This window comes from Myzus persicae, unplaced genomic scaffold (assembly GCF_001856785.1).
Source record: "Myzus persicae strain clone G006 unplaced genomic scaffold, MPER_G0061.0, whole genome shotgun sequence".
Classification (NCBI taxonomy): Eukaryota; Metazoa; Arthropoda; class Insecta; order Hemiptera; family Aphididae; genus Myzus; species Myzus persicae.
Window position 1 is genome coordinate 1 of NW_019100922.1, and position 21,938 is coordinate 21,938.

The window sequence follows — 21,938 nt, forward strand, 5'->3', positions numbered from 1 at the left end:
AAAAAACACTGTGTTTTAAACCCGATACTGAACATTTAATTATAGAAATCATTTGTTTAATCATAACACTAAAACACCGTGAATAAACCATGAATGTTTTTTTTAAACGTTGGTTAACTGTGTATGCACGGTTTAAAATGCACCGGGTTTTAAAACCGACACTGAACATTAAACTATTTATTTTGTTCGTCCATAACACCAAAACACTTTAGATGAACCGTAAATGTTTCTCTTAAACGTTGATTAACTGTGTATGAACGGTTTAAAAAACATTGTGTTTCAAAACCGACGTTGAACACAAAAAATGCTACTCGGGGATTCACATTTGTTTTTTTCCTCCTTTTTTGTTTCTTTTTTTTATAAATACTTAGAAACCATATTAATATCTCTAATATTGTAATATCTTAAAAAAGAAAAAATGCTGTTAAAATCTTAAACCCTCATAACTGTAACTAATGGCCATGTAGCTGCCAAGTTTTTTTTCTTGATCAATAAAAAAAAAAATGAGTGTAATTATGAATTTGTATTAACCATGTTTTTAATTTTGTATTGATAAGTTGAATATTTAGTTAATTTAGTTAACCTAATAATTTGGTTGATTTTTAATCAATAATGTTTAATATTTTGATTATTTTAATCGAATGAATATCTCGACCATGACAAAATAATATCTCGATTATAGTAATATCTCGATTATAGTAATATCTCGATTACTAATTACTCGATTATCGAAATCATTCGATTATTCCCATCACTATCCCATGTTCAGCCGAAGTGATAGCACCAATCTGTTTTTTCCCCTTCTGAGCAACTACTTTACATGGGTTTTGTACAGTTGAGATACCAGTTTCGTCCAAATTAAATATTTGATGAGCCTCAAATTTATATTTATTAAGTTGAGAATCGTATTTGTCCATAAACATATTTACATTTACTGGATTGAAATAAATTGCTCTTGACAAACTTGTTGATTCTGGTTGGCGAATCGACAAAGTTGAATTGCGTTTCAAAAAATGCTTAAACCAGTCAACACCAGCTGATCTATTTTCAGTCCAATAAGTTGGTACTCTTATGTTCAACTTAATAGCAAATTCATAAGCCAGTTGCCTTACATCTTTAGAACTTAAACCAAAGTAGATATCTGCACAATTTTTCAAATAATTACTTAACATAGTTTTTTGGCAACTATCAAAAATTCTTGTATGAGGTCGGCAACCACATTTAGGAGGAGAACCACCCAACTTCATGGCTTTTAATTTGATGATGTATCTAGTTAAACTGACATGACAAATATCAAAATCTTTAGCAACTGATCGAATTGACTTACTCTTTTTCACACAAATGTCTGCAGTTTGTTTCATTACTTCATTGTCTGTTCCACGATTGGAAGTTCTCTTCCTTACCCGTGGCATAACTATACTTAAACAATATAAATTAATATAAATTAATATCTGATTAGAAAACTAATGAAATATTGAACAACGACTAATGTTACAATTGTCCTTCAATGAACAGTTACATTTGTACCCATTAAATATTTTTTTAGTAACTTAAATATTATGAAAAATACTTACTGATCTGTGTGTTTTGAATAATATACGAAGAAACTACACAAGTTTCTGACTATGTTTAATATGTTAACGTAAAGAAATAAAAAAATAAAAATTAACTGATAATATTATTTACTATCGGTTATCAAAAACACATTTTTATTGTTAATTTCCATTATAATAATGATATCAACTAATTGATTAGGAAACATTGATTATCATCACGGACTAAGATATACAGGACTGGAAACGAATGAGTTGGCGGAGTGCGGGGTCTGGGCCAAATGTACAACGGCTCCTTTCTGACGCCAGTACAACCGCGACCGCTCTGCCATCTATTGGCAACTATTATAAGCCTATAAATAAACCCTATGTTACTGTATGAAATAATGAAATATATAATAAACTTTAGACTTGTTATACACATCTCGTATCTAATTTTGTTTCTTGAATGTGTATAATATATTTTATACTAAACAACTTAATCTAAGATATATTATACTTTATTTGTATGTATATTGTATATGTTATTAAATTAAGTACAGAATAGGTACTGAGCAAGTATTGACTATACATACAAGATTATTTTAGTCTATTCTGTGAATCCTATCTAAAATTCATCAGCTTTACACACTAGGCGATTCGAACGCCCGCGTTCGCGTTTTGAAAAACGCCGCGATTTAAAATCGCGATCGCATCAGACGTACACACTAGGCGATTCGAACGCTCACGTTCACGTTTTGAAAAACGCCGCGATTTAAAATCGCGATCGCATCAGACGTACACATTAGGCGATTCGAACGCGCGAACGCAGCTAAATTCAAACTAATGAGCGCGCCAAAATTGTTTTCAAATTAAATTAGTATTGCTCGTATCATCGTCTAACGCAGACGCCTGTTGTAAAAGCATTTCAATATGGAGATTTTAGACGATATCGAAGCAGCGTGTGTTCTTTATGCATTATACGAAAATAATGAATTAAATAAAAAACCAAAACCAAAAAAACAGAGACGCCATTGGGAACATCCGCTGAACCTTAAACGGCCACAAGAAGGTCAATTTCAGGTCACATTCATGGCATTACGCAGTTATCCAGAAGAGTTTGTTAAGTATTACCGAATGTCAATTGCATCATTTGATGAGCTGGTAAGAACATTTATATAATTTATTAGCCGTATTGGTTTTTAATAGTCATATAATTTATATAATATATTTATATTAATATAATATGGATATTAAATTATAATTATATATTTATATTATTATTAAAAACCAATATACTATAGGTATTAGGTACTTACTTAAAAACCAATATAATGTAGTATGCCTATTTACCTGTATATATTATACATATTATATTATTGATAAAAAATAATTTGTTCAGATATCATTGATTAGACTACCTTTGACCAAACAAGAAACTGGTTTACGAGTACCAATCTCTTCAGAAGAAAGACTTACTGTTACACTGAGGTAATAAATACAAAACTTTATTTATTATAGGTACTTATTTATTTAACTTTTCATTTTACATACTATTAAAATGAACGTGGTCCATAAGATCCGTCAGGTGGAGTAGTTGGTGAAGAAGCATAATTATACAACATGTTTGGTTGGTGAATTTGACTGTCTGGCGATGTAGTGGTTGAAGTAGTATATTCAAAATGTGGAGACGGGTTATGGAGATCCCGGGAATAGTTTGAATAAGAATGATTATGTGGTATCGTTTGTACATGCGCTGCTGTAGGAATATAAGATGTACGTTTAATTCTTTGTATGGCATTCAGAAATTCAACGTAAAGTTGGGTTTTTTGATCTTCGGTTAGTGTTTTAATTTGTGGTAGGAGGGACATTAAAAAAGATTTTTCAGGATCATCTGGCACTCGTTGTCTATTTTCCAAAATACTTAATAAATTTTCTCCAAAACTTGGTGGAGATTTTAATGTTGTCTTTTGGCGTTTTTTGGACTTCCCAGTATTTTGGATTTCACAGTCACTATTTTCCATAACTTCATTAATGTTTTCTTCCATCACCTTGGAAGAACAACCTGTTCCGTGGTCCTCTAATCCTCCATCGCTACCGTCACTTTCACTTCCTTCAATATTACTTTCAGTCCTGTTATTTATATAATATTTTATATTAAAATCTACAATAAATTTTTTGGTGTGCTTACTTAAAAAAAAAAAAATCTATTATTCTGTAATATTTCTATTACTAGGTATCAACATTTTAACAGCATAAGATTTATATAAAAAAAAGCGGGTAAGTGGGTATCGCTCTGTTGTACATTAGGTGCCGTATGGTCGTATGGATCACTATTATATATTACAGAAGTGTTAAATTTGAATGTAATGATAGGTATCATTGCATACAAAAAAAGATTCTGAACGGAGATGATTTTGACGAATTTTAGTCAATATTTGAACTTCAAATGTTAATAAAAAAAAATCGTGCCAATGTATTCTTTAATCATTATAAGAATAACTTATGAGAAAGTTTGTAATAAATTTTCAAGTATTTTGACTCATCCAAAAAAATTTATCGACACTTCGAAAAATAAATTATCAGAAAAATCGAAAATACAGTTGTCTATAAATAGCCCAAAAAATTCACAATATTTTGAAAATTAAATCATGTAAAGAAAATACCATTCTAAATAACTGGTCCCGTTTTTCCGTCACTTGATTTTTTTTGAAAACTGTCGGAAAATGTTTAATTTTCACCTCTATAATGCACCAAGGATATTCACTTTGTTATTGGAAACCACCCCCGAAGTTTGAAATTGAAGCATTATTTCGACTAGTTATGCTGTACTGATTGTACACAGACAATAAAAAAAAAAACACACATCATTGTAAAATCAATACATTCATCACTCCGTTCAGAATCTAAAAGTGAATAAAGTCACTGTAATGGATGTGTTAAATTTATAGGCAGTGTTGAGCGTTGTTCGAATGAAATTTTATTTATATGATTATTTAGATGACATTTTATTCGAATGATTTTTTTTTATATATATAAAATCTATATATATATATATGTAAAAACATATATACACAAATATGCTCCTCGCATTCGTGAAGCGTCAGAACAAGCTGCAGTATTTAAAATTATATTATAAAAAATCAATAAAACGTTTGATTAATAAAATATTAAAAAAAAATTAATTTAGTTTAATATATAACAGAATAATTATTAATGTTATTATTAACTAGAAGATTTATAAATTATAATCTCATTACCATTATATGATACATATTTTGTACTAGTATAATTTTTATTCAAATAATATAATTTTGAAATTATCAAAATAATTTGTATTCGAATAATAACTTTGAAAAATATCCGAATAATAATGTTTGAAAATTATTCGAATTATTTTCACATATTATTACATATTTATTCGAATAGTTATCTAGATAAAATTTTGCCCAACTCTGTTTATAGGTATATGAAATTGTCACTAAATTCAATCCTTAGCTATACAAATTGAACATTTTATAAATTGTTAACTACAAAATAACAATTAAATTTAAAATTTAAAATTTGAAATTTTTTTTTGAAATTCGAACTTTAAATATTTTTCAACTGCCATTGTAACAATATTTACTAGGAGTCTTATTGTATTAAATTTTCATTCTTTTTAATCCAAAGAATACAATTCCATATATACTATTAATTATCTATTATACATTTATATACAATAATAATATACATTTATTTATACAAAAATATATGTACAGGATGATTTTTTTATCATGAACCACTCAATATTTCAAAAAGTATTGATTTTTTTGAAAATTTTTTTTACATAGTTTCAAGTTTTTAAACAAATACGTTTTTACTAAAAAAAATATTTATTAATATATATTTATTAAATATTTTTATCCTTAGTTTTTTTTAAGTTTTTTATTTTTTTGAACGACAACATAAAGTTTTAAGTATTATAAATTTTGACAGGTGGAGTAGTGGAAAAACATTTTGCGGTGTAACCCGTACCACTCCACTCCGCTCATCTAAACTTTAAATACTTTTAAATCATAAACTACTCGCCCTAAATTCGACTATTATGCATCAAAATACTTAGAAAAATATTCCGCTTTGGAATATGAAATTAAAACTTTATGTTGTCGTTCAAAAAAATAAAAAACTTAAAAAAACTAAGGATAAAAGATATTTAATAAATATATATTGATATATTATATTAATAAATATTTTTTTTGTAAAAACGCAGTTTTTTTAAAAACTTGAAACTATGTAAAAAAAATTTTCAAAAAAATCAATACTTTTTGAAATAATAAGTGGTTTATGATAAAAAAATCACCCTGTATATTGAAATTATTAACTACCGATTAGGTTAATCTTTAATGGATCCATTTGTTACTTTTAAATTAATTATAAATTATGCTTACACACGATTTTGCATTGTGGGTCGTAAAAACTCCAATATGTTGCCGTAAACATATTTGTTTTGTTTTACATTTGCTTGACCTGATTTTGTAACGCATTTTCTTCTATAACTATCCCTGAACGATTTCCATTTTTTTTGTAACTCCTGGACTGTATGAATATTGATTTAATTTTAATATAATGAAAAACTTTTTGGCTATTTTAGTCCAGCTGACATGTTTAGCGACTTTGTCGTGGTATAATTTTGATTCTAAATAAATCGGTATATATTAATATAATATATATTGGGTAATCATTCCAAATACAATTGAAATAGGTGGAGGTACGTATCATGTACACATATAAGTATCTATTAACCAGTTTTAAACAAATAACGAAAATAATGAACGTAACTTAGTTAATTAAAATTATAACATTATCTTCATTGGAGAAAAGAGGAAAAGTGGATATCGCTCTGCTGTACAGTACGTTAGAAGTGGGTTACTGTAATGGATGGTATTAAATTTGTATACAATGATATAATATCATTGTATACAAAAAATGATTCTGATCGGAGACGAGTTTTCAGTCTAGGATATTTTATGATATATTAATTATATTATTTTAAAAAAAAATGTAGGTAAAACAAATTCCAAATTAATCAAATTAGATTTATTATGTTACGTGGAACCTTGTATCAAATTTTCAAACCTTAGCTATAAAAGTTAAAAATTTTATACATTTTTAACAACTAAAGAATTTGTAAATTTTCAGTTAAACAAATTTTGTCAAAATTTGAACTTTAAATGGTTATAAAAAACAATTTGTGCATATGAATTTTTATTATTTTCAAACTGCTATTATATTAACTTATGAGGAACCTTGTACTATGAATTTACACATGATAAATAACTCGAAACTTACCTATATTCCATATGCTTTCCTCGTTAAAAACTTCAATAATGAAAGCTTCGATATCGAACATTGTATATGAATTATGAATACGTGAATCATCAATGAAATGTAAAACACAAATGATGAATGAAATCGTAAAATATAAAATAAACGCGACGTTTCGGCGGGTAAAACGCCCAATGTGAATAATAACATTGGAAATACATGGTTTAATTTTAGAGCGTTCGTGCGATCAGACGCCCAAAATTAAACCGGCGCGTTTCAACGTGATCGAACGCGGCAGAACGCGCGCATATTTTATCAGTGTGAATATAACCATAAATAAACGGCTGTTTTATTTTAAGCGATCAAATCGCGTCGTTCGAAACGCGCGGACGCGCGCGTTCGAATCGCCTAGTGTGTAATGCACTTTAAATATTATCAGTACTATTATATAGTATATTTATTATTTTATGATAATAATATATTTGTTGTACTTTTTTATTGCCAATATTTTAATAGTGCATTACATTTATTTATTATAAAAGATAAATTACCAAAATGCCTAGGCGGTGTAGTGTAGATCAATGCCATATTATGAAAAACAAAATTAAATGTACATTGTTCAAAGCACCAAAAGATGTTAATATTTTAACAGCATGGAACGAAGCTGTCTCTAAAGCTAATGGTAAAAGTTCCATTGCTCATTATGTTTGTCAAAATCATTTTTCAGCTGCAGATTTAATAAGTGTATATAACAACTATCCAAGAGATTTAAATGTACCTATGTTAAATTTTATATTTATGCAATTTATGATCTATTTTACAATCAAGTTACTATTAATTGTAGTCAGTATGTAACTTAGCAATTTGTATTTTGTAGTGTTGTAAAGGTAATTTTTAAAAGTATTTAAAATATTACTCAAACTACTCAAATATTTTTCATACTTAATATATACCTACTATTAAACCAAGAGAAGTATTTAAGTATTAAAAACACTACAAAGTGCAAGGGAATTGATACTACCAAAATAAATTATGATTTACTCTTATAATATAATGAATTACAGACTAATGAAATTGGTCAACGTAAAATATGTTCTTTAAAAAAAGGTGCCATTCCATCAATTTTTGAGAGTTTGTTTGAATGTCATTCACAAAATGAAATCTTTAATAATATTGAACAGGTAAAGTATTCTTCAAATAGATAGTAGGTAATTATTATTTTTACTTATATTTTATTAACTAGGTATGTATATATTTTAGTTGCTTCCGAATGACAAAGAACACAAACAAACTTGCAAGAGAGAGTTATTATGGAAAGATAATTCACCAAAACAGTTATCCAGTATTGTTGATGTGGTGAATAGTGTTTTTAGTTATTATATTACCTATTAGCATTTACATCCATTCTAACTTATTTGCTATATTTTATTTTATAGAAAGATACACATGTAGATCAGGATAACAATGAAAGTGCAGTACTTAATAATTTTTATGATGTATTTACTACCTATACAAATATTAAGTTACCAGTTGGTTGGTCATCTTTTAGAAGTGGGAAAGCTGTGACATTTTATTCAATACAACATACAAACAATAATATTCAAAAACTTATAAGTGTCATTGATAAACAAATAACAATCACTTCAGAACTTGAAATTGGATTTTATGTTTTGAACAATTATGAAATAAAATATGATGACATTGGTCTTGACACAAAATTAACGTTTCCACTTATCATAAAAGATTTTGAAAAGTTAATTGAAAACTTTAATAAAAAAGTTATATGCTATGGTGGTCCCAATGCATCAAATTTTCCTGGTAATGGTACCTACTTATTAAATGTATTTTGTAATTCATTAGGAAATTTAAAAAAAATCTATTCTATTTTTTGCCTTAGGCATAAGAGTTAAAACTGCATCATTAGGTTTCAACAATTAATGGCGTCATATAGAATGTGCAATAATAATTAAATCTGGAAAAAGGTGTACATTTTGTGAACGTTTATTTTCATCATTTAGAGGATATAAAAAAAAAAAAAAATAGGACCCTTTCTAACTCCTAATAGTAGAGAAAAATATTTAAATATCTTAAAAGTAAAAAAAAAACTACTGAAATCAAATTCAAGGTAAATATCAGATTGTTTATTACTCTCATCAGGTCATTATGGAATTTTGAATGCATCTATAAAGAATAAATAAATACCTGATACACATAATAAACTAAATATATGTATATATTATAAATAAATAATATATTGTATGTCAATATTGTATGAGTACTTATAAGTTATACCTTATAAAATTGTTTAGATTGCAGACAAGTATAAACAAATTAAATACTCAATTGAACAATATTCACAAAAGAACTAGAGAAATGAGTGACTCAGCTGTTAGCAATGTTCTGAACAAGTTAAGTGAATCTCAAAAAACGATTATTAATGAAATAATTACTGTAAGTAAGGTAGATAATCCCAAGAGTAGAAGGTATACAGAAGATTGGATTTTATTATGTGTTTTATTGAAAATCCGGTAAGAACTAAAATATATTATTATACCTACTTTTACTAATTATTAATATAATAAAATGTGACTTATATAATAATATATTCTTAGATCTCCATCTACCTATACCTTTTTGAGAGAGCAAGATATATTACCATTACCGTGTACACGAACAGTTAGGAAATATCTTTCTCTTATAAAAACAAAATGTGGTTTTGATGAGAAATTTTTTCAACTCCTAAAAAAGAAGCTAGCAATGTTATATCCACAACAGCGACATGGAATGCTTATCTACGATGAAATTATATTACGAGAGAGTATTGACGTAGATTCTAAATCGTTAACCTACATTGGATTAGAAGATTTTGGGGAAGATATGGAAAGCACTGGATTAAAAGCAAACCATGGCTTTGTCTTTATGTTTCAAAGTTTATGTACTAATTTTTCCCAACCGATAGCTGTATTTGCTTCCAGAGGACCCGTGAAAGGTTTATTTGTTTGTTCCAATGAAAGACTAAGATATACTTTGTCAAATATCTTATTCAGTGGTTTACTGTGTGTTTTTTATTTTTGTATGTTAATAATTGATTGGTACATGTTTAGTTTGATTTAATTTGTGGTGATAATTAATGTGTTTTACTTGTTTTCCTTATATTTAGTAGTGCTTATAATATTTGTCTTAGTTTATTACTGATAGGTTTGTAACAAGCCTATATTTTAATAATTTACAGTTTTTATTGCAAATAGCTAAACAAACAAAAAAATGTTCTATTCTTCTAAGTTCTATTTATGTGGTTGTGTTCTGTATGCATTTATGTGAGTTTTTAAATACACTTTTTTCAAATATTTTTTTTTTAATTAATCTTATTATTCTGCTTTAGGTATGGTTCTTGCTCAGTTGGTAATAAAGGCTATTTCTATCCTTGAAAACTCTGGAGCAAAAATTGTTGGTATTGTTTCTGATGGTGCCTCAACAAATAGAAAATTATGGGTAGAATTAGGAATATCTGGTTCAATGGACTGTATGCAAAATTCTATTATTCATCCTTCAGATGATTCCAGACAAATATTCATGTTTTCGGATGCACCACATTTGATAAAGAATGTGAGAAACCGATTACTTAACAAAAATTATTGAGAGTGAGTTGTTTTTAAAATTTTAAAAATATTTGAATAATAATACATAATTTTTTTTTTTTTTTATAGATTTCTCAACAAAAACCGTTTGTAAGGTGGAGTCATTTTATTGATGTATTTGAAAATGAAAATAAAAGAAGTTCTACGGCTCCAACTAAAATTTGTCCTAAAATCACAAAAAGACATTTATTTGTAGATAACTTTTCAAAAAAGAGTGTTAAATTAGCCACCCAAGTAATAACTAATAGCGACAAAAATATTTATGTAGTTCAAATTTGAATATATTTAGTATTTATTTTTTAATTCATTTTAGGTTTTAAGCGATTCAATGGCCAAAGGCATTGAGTTTTATAGAGATCATGAGAAAGTTGAGTCATTAAAAAACAGCAGTGAAACACAGAAATTTGTAGATATTTTTAATAGAACATTTGACGCACTGAATTCCAAGTATCCAGCTGAGGGAATACGAAATAACAGCCATGATTTTGATGTTTGTTTTAAATAAGATTGAATCTAAATATGTAAAATATTTACAATGATTATTATTTTAGGTTTTAGAAGAGACTTATGCTTGGCTCAATTCTTGGGAAAATTGTGTGAAGAATAAGCTTATATCAGAAGATGAATATCTCACAAAAAATACGTCTGATGGCTTGAGGGTTACTATAAAATCGACCATAGAATTATCTAAATATTTGTTGAAAGATTGTGGTTATAATTATGTGTTGTCATCTAAAATGAATCAAGATCGATTGGAAGTAAGTGAACTTAAAATTAATTTAAATGTTCTAGTATAATTATTAGTAGGTAGTACCTATTTTATAATATAAAATTAATTTACTTGTATAGCAATTTTTTGGAATGTCGCGGCAAGCCACTGGTCCAAACGATCATCCTACGACCCCAACATTCTTACAAATATATAAAATGTTATCTATTTATTCAATATTAAAGACTCCAAAAACAGGCAATTGCAAATTTCTTGAAAAAAATACACCAAAAATAACAATAAATGAGTTAAAGAGTATATTTGTCAATGATGACAAATTAGTTGAAGGGGATAAACTTTTAAAACTAAAAGAAAAGTTGGATATAATTGTAAAAGAAGGCAAATGGGAAACAGAAGACATTTTTGAAAACGATATTCATAACTATTGCACTCCTAATAAAGCAGAAGTTACAGATTGTGTTATTTATTATATTAGTGGTTTTGTGTGTCGGCATATATTAAAACATACAGATTGTCATGTATTTTATTTTTATTTTATTTATTTATTTTATCGACGCCTCAGGGGCATAAGTATAGTACAGATTATAATTATGGATTATACATAATATAACAAGGTAAGAAAAAAAAGAACATTGGTGCATGAGTAAAGAATAAATTAATGAAAATATTAACAAGTACAATTTTTAAGTTTAAGAATTAATGATGGCAAAGAATCATTAAAAATATCAATATTTGACATACTATTAATAGATCGACAAGCACGATCAAGAGGGGCTGCGTACCCATAGTTAGTGGTGTGAAAATTCGTTTTAAAAGTTTGGGGATTTCTGGAATAAAAAGAAGGAACTGCTAAAGATAATTTAGCAAGTAAATCAGGAGCATCAATATCATTGTTCAATAATTTGTAAATAAAGGTAACATCAAATTAAACACGTCTATCAGTTAGAGATTTAAAAGTATACGGGTTAATCCCGCACCAAAAAGTGCTCATTTTTATAAATTTATTTTGTACTTTATTTATACGATTAATATGTAATTGTTGATGGGGTGACCAAATAATAGCAGCGTATTCAAGAATTGAACGGACTAGTGACATATATAGAGTATTCAATGCGTTAATATTAGAGAAACCGATGGTGTTACGATTTAAAAACCCAAGTATTTTATTGGACTTATTACAAATGTAATTAATGTGGTCATTAAACGAAAGGTCGGAAGAGAAAATAACACCTAGATCTTTTATAGTGGATACTGGGACAAGGTGATTCGAATTAATAGAATATTGGAAGTTGATATACGAGCGAGTACGAAAAAATGATATATAATTACATTTGTTAATGTTTATTGATAAACCATTATCAGTGCACCATTTATAAAATTTAACTAAGCAACTTTGTAAATCTAAGCAACTAGATGTGTTGTTAATAACATTAAAAATTTTCAAGTCATCAGCAAAGAGCAAAAATTTACAGTTAGAAAAGCATTGGGACACATCATTAATAAAAATGTTAAATAACCACGGAGAAAGGTGGGCACCTTGTGGGACACCAGAGGTAACGGAAATGGGAAAAGAAGAATAATTATGAATTTTAACAATTTGGGTGCGGGAGGAGAGGTATGATTTGAACCATGTTAATAATGGATCCGATACACCATACAGTTTTAACTTATTTACTAGGGAAGTATGATTAACGCTATCGAATGCTTTTTTGAGGTCAGTGTATATAACATCAACCTGTAAACCTGATTCAATTGCCTCTAACAGAAAAGAATGAAAGGAGAGAAGGTGTGTTACAGTAGATCGACCAGGTCTAAACCCATGTTGTTCATTAATAAAAATATTTTTGAAATAGTAGTTAATTTTTGTAGCAAGAATTTTATCAAAAAACTTAGGGATTGCAGATAAAATAGAAATAGGTCTATAGTTTTCGACATTAGATCTGTCACCCGATTTAAAAATAGGTTGAATGTAGCTAGATTTCCATAATGTAGGAAAAGAGCTAGAAGATAAAGATAATTTAAATAATGTATAAATGGGTATTGCTAATGAGTAACGGCAATTACGTAATATTATAGGAGGTATCTCGTCAGGACCGTAAGAACACTTAGATTTAAGAAGACTTAAACCTTCAAATATATCACCTAACGTAAATTCAATATTATTAATATTAACAGTATTAAAATTAGGAAGACTATAAGTTATTGGTGTAAGTGGGTTATTATTAGGGCTAAAAACAGAGCTAAAATAGTTTCCAAAAAGATTAGCAATATCTTGGCTTGAATTTGCAGATACTTCGTTGAGAGACATGGATTGAGGGATAGAGTTATCTTGTTTTTTAGAGCGGACAAAATTCCAAAAACGCTTTGGGTTTAATAATAAATCCGATTGGATACGATTAAGATAATTATTATATGCATTATAAGATTCAATTTTGACTTGCTGCCGTAATAGTTTAAAAGTATTGTAATCATTAGGATTATTATATCGTTTGAAAGTTGTATGTGCAATTTTTTTTTTGATAATCAAACATATTAAGTACTTGCTATACCAGGAGGGGAAATTAGTTTTTTTTTGAGTAATTTTCTCTCTCTCTCTGCAGTATTCAATCTAATGATTGGTTTGCAGCAATTTCCATGCTTCTCTATCACTAGCTTTTCTCTTCAATTCTTGGTATGAGTTACACCCTTGATCTTCCATTATCTGGCTTATGTATTGCAATCTTGGTCTTCCCCTATGGTTTTTTCCGTCGATTACACCTTCTAAGATTAGTAATAGCAGCCCATCATGTCTTAAAATATGACCTATTAATTCGTTTCGTCTTTTCTGTATACTCTTCCACATTGATTTCCTCTCCGATACCTTTTCTAAAACTTCTTCATTAGTGATTCTATCAGTCCAACTTATCTTTTGCATCCTCCTGTAACACCACATTTCGAACGCCTCTATTCTTCTCATTTCTTCTCTTGCAATAGTCCATGTTTCACATCCATATAACATAATGCTCCAGATGTACGTTTTTAGCAGATTCTTCCTGATATTGAGGTCAATGCTTTTTGAAGTAAAAATATTTCTTTTCTTATTAAATGCCACTTTAGCTTGGCATATTCTTTTTATAATTTCTTTTTTGCATCTCCCATCTGAGCTTATAGTGCTGCCTAAATACATGAAGTCTTCTACTTGTTCAATATTTTCACCATCCTTTAATTTTATACTTGTTCTTATGCTGTTGTATCTACTACATACGAGTACTTTCGTTTTCTTTGTGTTTATTTTCATATGTAAATCTTTTTCCATCACCTGTTCCAATGTTTCTAAAAGTGTTTTTAGATCTTTTTCGTTCTCCGCTATTATTGCAATATCGTCTGCGAATCTCAACATGTCTATTCTGTAACCGTTTACCTTTATTCCTAGTTGTATTCTCTCTCTTATGATATCTATGGCCTCTTGTATATAGGCATTAAATATTAAAGGTGATAATGTACATCCCTGTCTAACACCTTTCTTTATTTTGGACTCTTTTTGAATATCACCTATTTTTATAATTGCTATTTCATTTTTATACAGTTGGTAGAGCAATTTTCTTTCCTTTGTTGCAATTCCTGCTCTTTTCATAATTTTAAACATTATTTCCCAGTTAACGTTGTCGAATGCTTTCTCAATATCAACAAAGGCAATAAACGTTGACTTATCTTTCCTTATTCTTTTCTCCACTATTAATCTTAAAGCCAATATCGCTTCCCTCGTGCCCATATTTTTTCTAAATCCAAATTGGTCCTCTGATAATGTGTCTTCTATTTTCCTTTCCATTCTTTTATACATAATTTTTGTTAGAATCTTTGAGGCGTGCGATAGTAAGCTAATGGTACGATATTGTTCACATTTTATAGCTGATGTCTTTTTTGGTATGGGAATAATTACACTCTTTACAAAGTCGGTAGGTATATCCGCCGTTCTATAAATATCTCTAATGAGTTTAAATAATTCATTCAGCATATTTTCTCCTGCTTCCTTCCAAAGTTCGGCCTGGATCCCATCTATTCCCGGTGCTTTCTTTGGTTTTAAGTCTCTTAGTGCTTTGTCAAATTCTTCTCTTAATACTGGATATTCTACATATTCTTCATCTTGCTCATTGTCGTTTATCTTTTCTAAGTCTGTATCAAACAGTTCTTCTTCTTTGTATAGTGCTTCTATGTATTCTTTCCATCTATCTACAACCTGTTCCTGTTCATAAATTATCTCTCCTTCTTTATTTTCTATTGCTCCACTTTTGAATGTACGTACTCCGAAGAACCTTTTTACTGTTTTATATGCTTCCTCTATCTTGCCCATTCACATCAAAATGTCTATTTCCTCGCACTTTCCTTCTAGATATTTTTCTTTTGCTGCTTTTGATTTTCTTATGATCAAGTTTCTTAAAGTCCTGTATCTCTTTTGATATTCATCAGTGTTTAAGTTTTTATACTTTCTTCTCTCTTCTATCATTTCAATAATCTCTGGTGTTATCCATTCTTTCCTCGGTAATGTGCTTTTTGTTACTTTCATTATCTCAGTTGCTGCATTTGTAGTTGTTTCTCTCAAGGAAGTCCACCTGGTGTTAATGTCCTGTTCTTCTTATATTTTTATTTTATTTGTGTATTCTTTAAACTTTACATTTACTTTTCCTTCCTTTAGTTTACTAATTTGCCATCGATTGGTGTTTCCTCCAAATTTTAGGTACGAATAATTCAATGAGAGTGTTTAGTGTTGAGTAAAAATTTGAAATGGCTATATTAATGTCCGTACTGCTTAAAATTTCGTTCCAATTACAAGAATTAAGAGCGTAATATAATCCACAAAAGTCAGTTCGGTTAAAATCGAAATAACTTGGAGTTGAATTCGATTTACTACAACACGTAGAAATATTAAAGCTAATGTACAGAGCAGGGTGATATAATGTGTCTAAAGGTAAAATAGCTTTATGTATGTATAAATGCAATTAAAGGTAATTTATATTCTACCCAAAAAAGGTATTCATTTTAAATTAAATTATAACATAAGTTTAAATTTTTAGGAAAAGTTTACTCAAGTAAATCTGAAGCAGCTTTTACCAATTTGAAATCAAGAGGAAAACTGATTCACCCAAATGAACATTTTCATAATATTATAACAGCAATAGAAAATTCTTTCTCTAAATATTGTAGTATGCCTAGTGTATTTCTTGATACAATTGATGATTTTTTAGAAAATAATAACAATTTACTAACATTGCCATGTGATGAACATAAGACTGAAATACTCATGTTCATCGTCATCTATTACATAAAAACAAGGATGAGACAGTTTTCAAACATGGAAAATAAAAATCAAAACAAAATGAATTTGAAAAAGAAAAAGTCTGCTAAATTAGTCATTACTTGAGTACCTTATACATATTATATCTTTAATTCTTGTTTTTATAAATTTAATTTATTGTTGTTATTTTTTTATGCATACCTACACAAATATCTGCACAGTATTTGAATTTCGAAGTAAGTATAGGTACCTTTAGGTATGAACTTCAAAATTATTAAATATTCACAACAATTATTGTTATTGCAAATCAAGTATTAACAGGTATGTCATACCATAGTTTTTAGTTATTACATTAATAAATTAAAACACTAAAATACAAATATGTAAAAATAATATAATGTATTAACTCTAATATTCTGTGCTGCTTGTAAGATGAAAGTTTTATTGAAATTTGCTCTCAATCTCATAAACTACTTGTCAATTAAGGTACCTTATATTGTATATAGGTAATTCAACTATATAAGTACATTTTAGATCTTAATTCTTAATTCAATATTATAATATATTTTTTTTATATATACTAGGTAGGTAGTGGCCAGTGGGTAGTAGACATCATAAATAATAATTACAATTTAATAATTTAACAATTAATTATTAAATTATTATTATGTAATGCACTTACGTACCTAGATGGCGTTAAGATCGACGTTGTACCAACTAGCGTTGTACATTAGTTCCATTGATAACGACGTCGTTTCCAGTCCTGTATATCTTAGTCCGTGATTATCATACAGTGGGACCACGATATAGATAAAACGGTGTAGTCGCTCGAGCTCAAAACTGTGTCCAAATCTGACGGCACTTTAGTCTGCGCGCCTTCCGCCAGGTAGCGCTAAAAAGGCCGATCAACACTGAACACTATACATGGAAGGCGCATTGTATACAATTCATGTATTGAAAAGTGTCCCTATAACGGGGGCCGCCATTTTGATTCCGTTAGTGTTTCACTCCATGAAAAACATGGAGAAAAAAATTAAATTATCTATGATTATAATATTGACAAGATAAAATGATAAAAGCAATATGGTTTACCATGTAACCAAGAAACGTCAAATACTGCTCTTTAGTCACGACAATGCGTGAACCAAAAACTGAACAGCCCCGCTCCCGTCGCAGACGTCGCCTTATGTAGTCGTAGCAATTTTGCTGATTCGGCTTGATTAAATTTTGCATCATTGTTTTTGCAATTAATTTTATTATGTATATGTACAACACAAGCGTTTGTCAATTAGGCGACTCAATACTGCTATAGCAATATTCTGTGCAAAATTGTGTTGACTAAATTTCATTATGTCACATTTCAATCGCCGGTATAGGAGTTCTGTCATTTGGCAGATAGTAATGACATCACTAGCTGGTGTTATCAAGCCTCCGCGATTTTTCTGCAGAATTAGATTAATGCGGTTGTCTTGTAAGTTACCTTTATATAGTGCTGCCATGCACTCATGGCACTTGATCCGTTTTCTTACTCAAAATGTTATGATTCAAATATTAGATAATTTTGAAATATTGAAAAATTGAAAAATAGTTTACCATTCGAACAACATATCCTGCAGTTAAAGCGATTGCATTTTCAGAAAATTTTGAAAGGACAAAATAATTTGGTGGCATTTCCAATCCAATGTCTAACAAATCTTTTTGCAGTTCTTTTTCTCGGTCAATATCAAAATTAGGTAATAAACTTAAAACATCATCTAAATCTTCATTTTCCTCAAATTTTCTGTTGTTTGATATTGACAGTGTGTCAATGTTTGGTAATGTATCATTATATTTTATTACAGGTTCTCGAGTTGCATGTAGAATCGAAGTTTGGTTCAATGCTTCTACATTCCCACCAGATGATTTTATACTATGACACATGATTAATTTTTTGTAAGCACTACTGAAATGTTTGGCTGTTGGATTGACACACTAGCCTCCACGAGCCCTTACTGCATTGAAAAACAATTCCAAGTGATCCTGAGACAATTTATAAGTTAGAAAATATTTGAACTGCCCAGGATTTTGAATGATAACATCTTTAAATATTTGTTTAACACTCATAGATGATATAATAATGCCTAAGAATCCAGTTTTTTTAGGATGTTCAATCATCAGTCCTTGTCCCTGTCCCCATGTAAGTGTAGATACATATGCTATTATATTATCTAAAAATATTTGTATGTCTTGAAAATTTAATAATCGTTTAGGGCTTTTCTTTCCACGGCTATGGGGATTTCTTGAATTGAGTATATCAAACCACTTATCTACAAACCGTATAAATTCAGTTGTTGGTTCGCTGTTTTCAAACCCGTTTATTTTTAAGTCCCTACAAAAATCTATAGCATCTGCCACACTGGAACTTAAAGTCTGGGCAGCAATAATCACCTTCGAGGGAGACTGTTTCCATTCCAAATGTTTTTTTTAAGCTTGTTACCTGCATGAAGTCCTTCTGATTCTTGAAGCACAACAAGTTTTTTCAATGTAAGACCAATCTATTTTTTCATTTTTACAGTTATAAATAACTTTCATTGAACTCCACAAATATCTCACTAATTTAAGTGCATGGCAAGGATCTAATAAGCAATGAACAACTTAAGAAGAATCACTTGGACGTGGAAAATATGTCTTCAATGTTTTTGATGACAGATCTGCTCCTCAAATATTAGCCATTGTAAAATGGGTAGCTGGTCCATCAAAAGTAAAAGAAGGTACATCAATATCTATAAAAAAATAAAAATAAAAGTTTTTATTTTACATTTTATATTTCAGAATAATTATCAATCTATTCATACCAATTTCAGAAAATCTATTTAAAGCTTCTATCACAATGTAGGCTTTGTCTCGTCCATTCAGAACTTTGTGAAAGAAGTAAGCCACTGGAACTTTCTAATTTGAATCTATGGCCACCACCAATATTACTAAAACTTGTGTTGCAGCCATCAATTTGGGATCATTTGTTGTGGAATCTTTACCAAGACTACTTAAACCATGAAAAAGTTTACCATCCCACTCTACCTGCTTCTTAGTATGCATCTCATCCAACATCAAAGAACAAAACAACCTTTTACTATTACGTCTATACTCCTCATACTTCATTTTAAGCGCTTTAAACGATTCAGTGGTAAATCCCTCTTCAACTTTTATTTCGAGATACCATGATCTCAATGTTGTTGCATGAGGTAAACTTGAACCAAATTCAGTTCTCATAAAATTGTTCGCCTTGGGCGAATAAAAATTAAGAGTCAGTGCAAATGATCGTAACGCAGGGGAAAATGTCTTTCGCCCCCCTGTTTTAAAACGGCTAAGCATTTCAGTCATTGCTGTTGGGAAAGTATCCTCAATGTATGATGAAACTTTTTCATGGAGATCACATTTTGTTTTAAGTTCCCTAAGCAATATCTTAATTTTTTTAATTTGTAGTCTCTGGCGTTTACATTGTTTTAATGTTGTTTTAGCCTTAATTTTCAATTTATGTTGTTGTTGAAAGGTAATATGGTTTTTTTCTTTATTGTTGTTGGTGATGTTTCATAACAATGGTCCAAAAATATCGTACGTCGAGCATTTGACTTTGGAGTTAATTCTGTAGAGTATGTACTTGTAGCTATAAGTAAAATATAGTTAAATTGAGTCTAACTTAAATCACAAGTATGTTTCTTAATTTTAACTTACTGATAACTTTATCGTTGTGTGATGCATCAGGTGTAAATAATTGCAAACTATTATTTGTACATGGACAAAAAGAGGGAAACTGATTATTTGTTCTTCAATTTCTACCAATTTAACTTTCTAATATTGCCTTGCTTTAATCAGGTTTTTCTTTGTAACACAGCTATCACAAGATTTCCGATGATCTTCTGTGCACTTTAAGTTGTTAGGAAAATACTGTTTTAAATTCTAAAATATTTTATTGTATGCTTTTTTGAGCAGTTGACTTACTGTTTTTGTTCGGACCAGACAACGGCAGAGTGCGCCAGCTAATTGTTAAAATATAATTAATGCAACCCGGTTGCGAGCGCGCCTGCGCCGTCGCATCTGTGCCCCGTTCGCGCTGTGTCTCCTGCTCAGTCTGCTATTTGCGCGCGTGGTCACGATCCCCGATACCGGTCGTCGTACTTTTTTCTTTGTTTTTGCCATCGGTGGCACGTCACGGGGCGAATTCGGTCGTCGATGTATCGTGCGAATATGGTGCCTACAGCGGGTCATGTGCGTATAATATAATATTTGGTCAATCGACTTCACGCGTGATCTGTCTTTGGGTGCACCCGTCAATAATATAACATGGTCTACACCTGCGCGGGCGGTGTGTAGCTTCGTGTTGGTTTCTGGTGCACCGGGCACGAGTTTTATGTTTCTTTTATTTATTTTATATCGCGCGCGGGTGCGAAGGTGAGTGCATCGGGCCTCCCAATTTGGTGCCGGATAAGATATTGTGGGCCAACCAGCAGCTGCACGTGGATCGCGGGATTGCGGCAGCAGTTACTGCAAGGTTTTTCACACACTTCAACATTTGGAGGTTATGCTTCGGTTCGCGGCACTCTGACGGTAACGAGTAGCATATGCGTGATACGCGATATCCTTATCATTTGTATTATCATTTTGTTTTATGATTTTTGTATTATCATAAATATTGTTATTTGTTGTTAGTATTTGTAATATCACGGATTAAAGTTCCGTTCCTTTAATATTATTATCAAACTAAATTTATTTTATATAGTAGGTGGGCGCCTACTCCCCGTATTATAATATTTGTACCATGATTATGATTTGTTTATGTTTGTGATGTGCTGTTATATACTAAATACAGTCCACTGATATTTGATTTATGAACAACCTGGTTTTACCTTATTTTTCTAATTACCATTGTATTTGTTGCCTAGTAGTAGTAGTTTTTTAAAAAAAGGAAATACAGTACACACAATACAGTTTTAAATATTTTACTAATTAATATTAAGTCATTATTATTATTTACAAATTTGAGGGTGAAAAATACATAAGTCAACTAGCTAAAGAAAAAAAGTTATGATTATATAATTTACTTGAGAAAACGTTGGCGAAGAATATTAAAATTGAACAGGTGTCTTAACAGTATCACAAAAGCCATTATTTTCACTGATATCCTATAAAATGTATGAAAAAATGTTGAACTAGTAAACTTACAAAAACATCAACCAAATTACCTCTGAATAAAATGATAATCCACTAGTTTTTGATGTACTTGCTTGATTAATGGTACTTTCATTTGCATCCACAACATCCATTAAATTAATTTTCTTAAAATAAATAATTATTAAATCTATTCAAACATTTCTGTATTTAACTATATTTTGCTTAATATCCTACCGGCAAAGACAAACTAGGCACGGCGTTTATCTTTAACTGTTTAACGTTAACATCAATGCCATCTTGATTGAAGTCAC

At 29.6% G+C, this 21,938-nt stretch overlaps 1 protein-coding gene and 1 pseudogene across 1 annotated transcript; one reads left to right on the forward strand and one right to left on the reverse strand.

Moving 5' to 3' along the window:
- Positions 1–3,088: 3,088 nt before the first annotated feature.
- On the reverse strand, positions 3,089–7,156 carry LOC111026833 (annotated as a pseudogene).
- A 238-nt stretch (positions 7,157–7,394) lies between these two features.
- Positions 7,395–8,231, forward strand: LOC111026832. The gene is made up of 3 exons (XM_022304977.1): positions 7,395–7,613; positions 7,904–8,020; positions 8,100–8,231. Exons 1-3 carry the CDS (start codon positions 7,395–7,397, stop codon positions 8,229–8,231), a joined length of 468 nt encoding a protein of 155 aa, XP_022160669.1.
- The last annotated feature ends 13,707 nt before the right edge of the window (positions 8,232–21,938 follow it).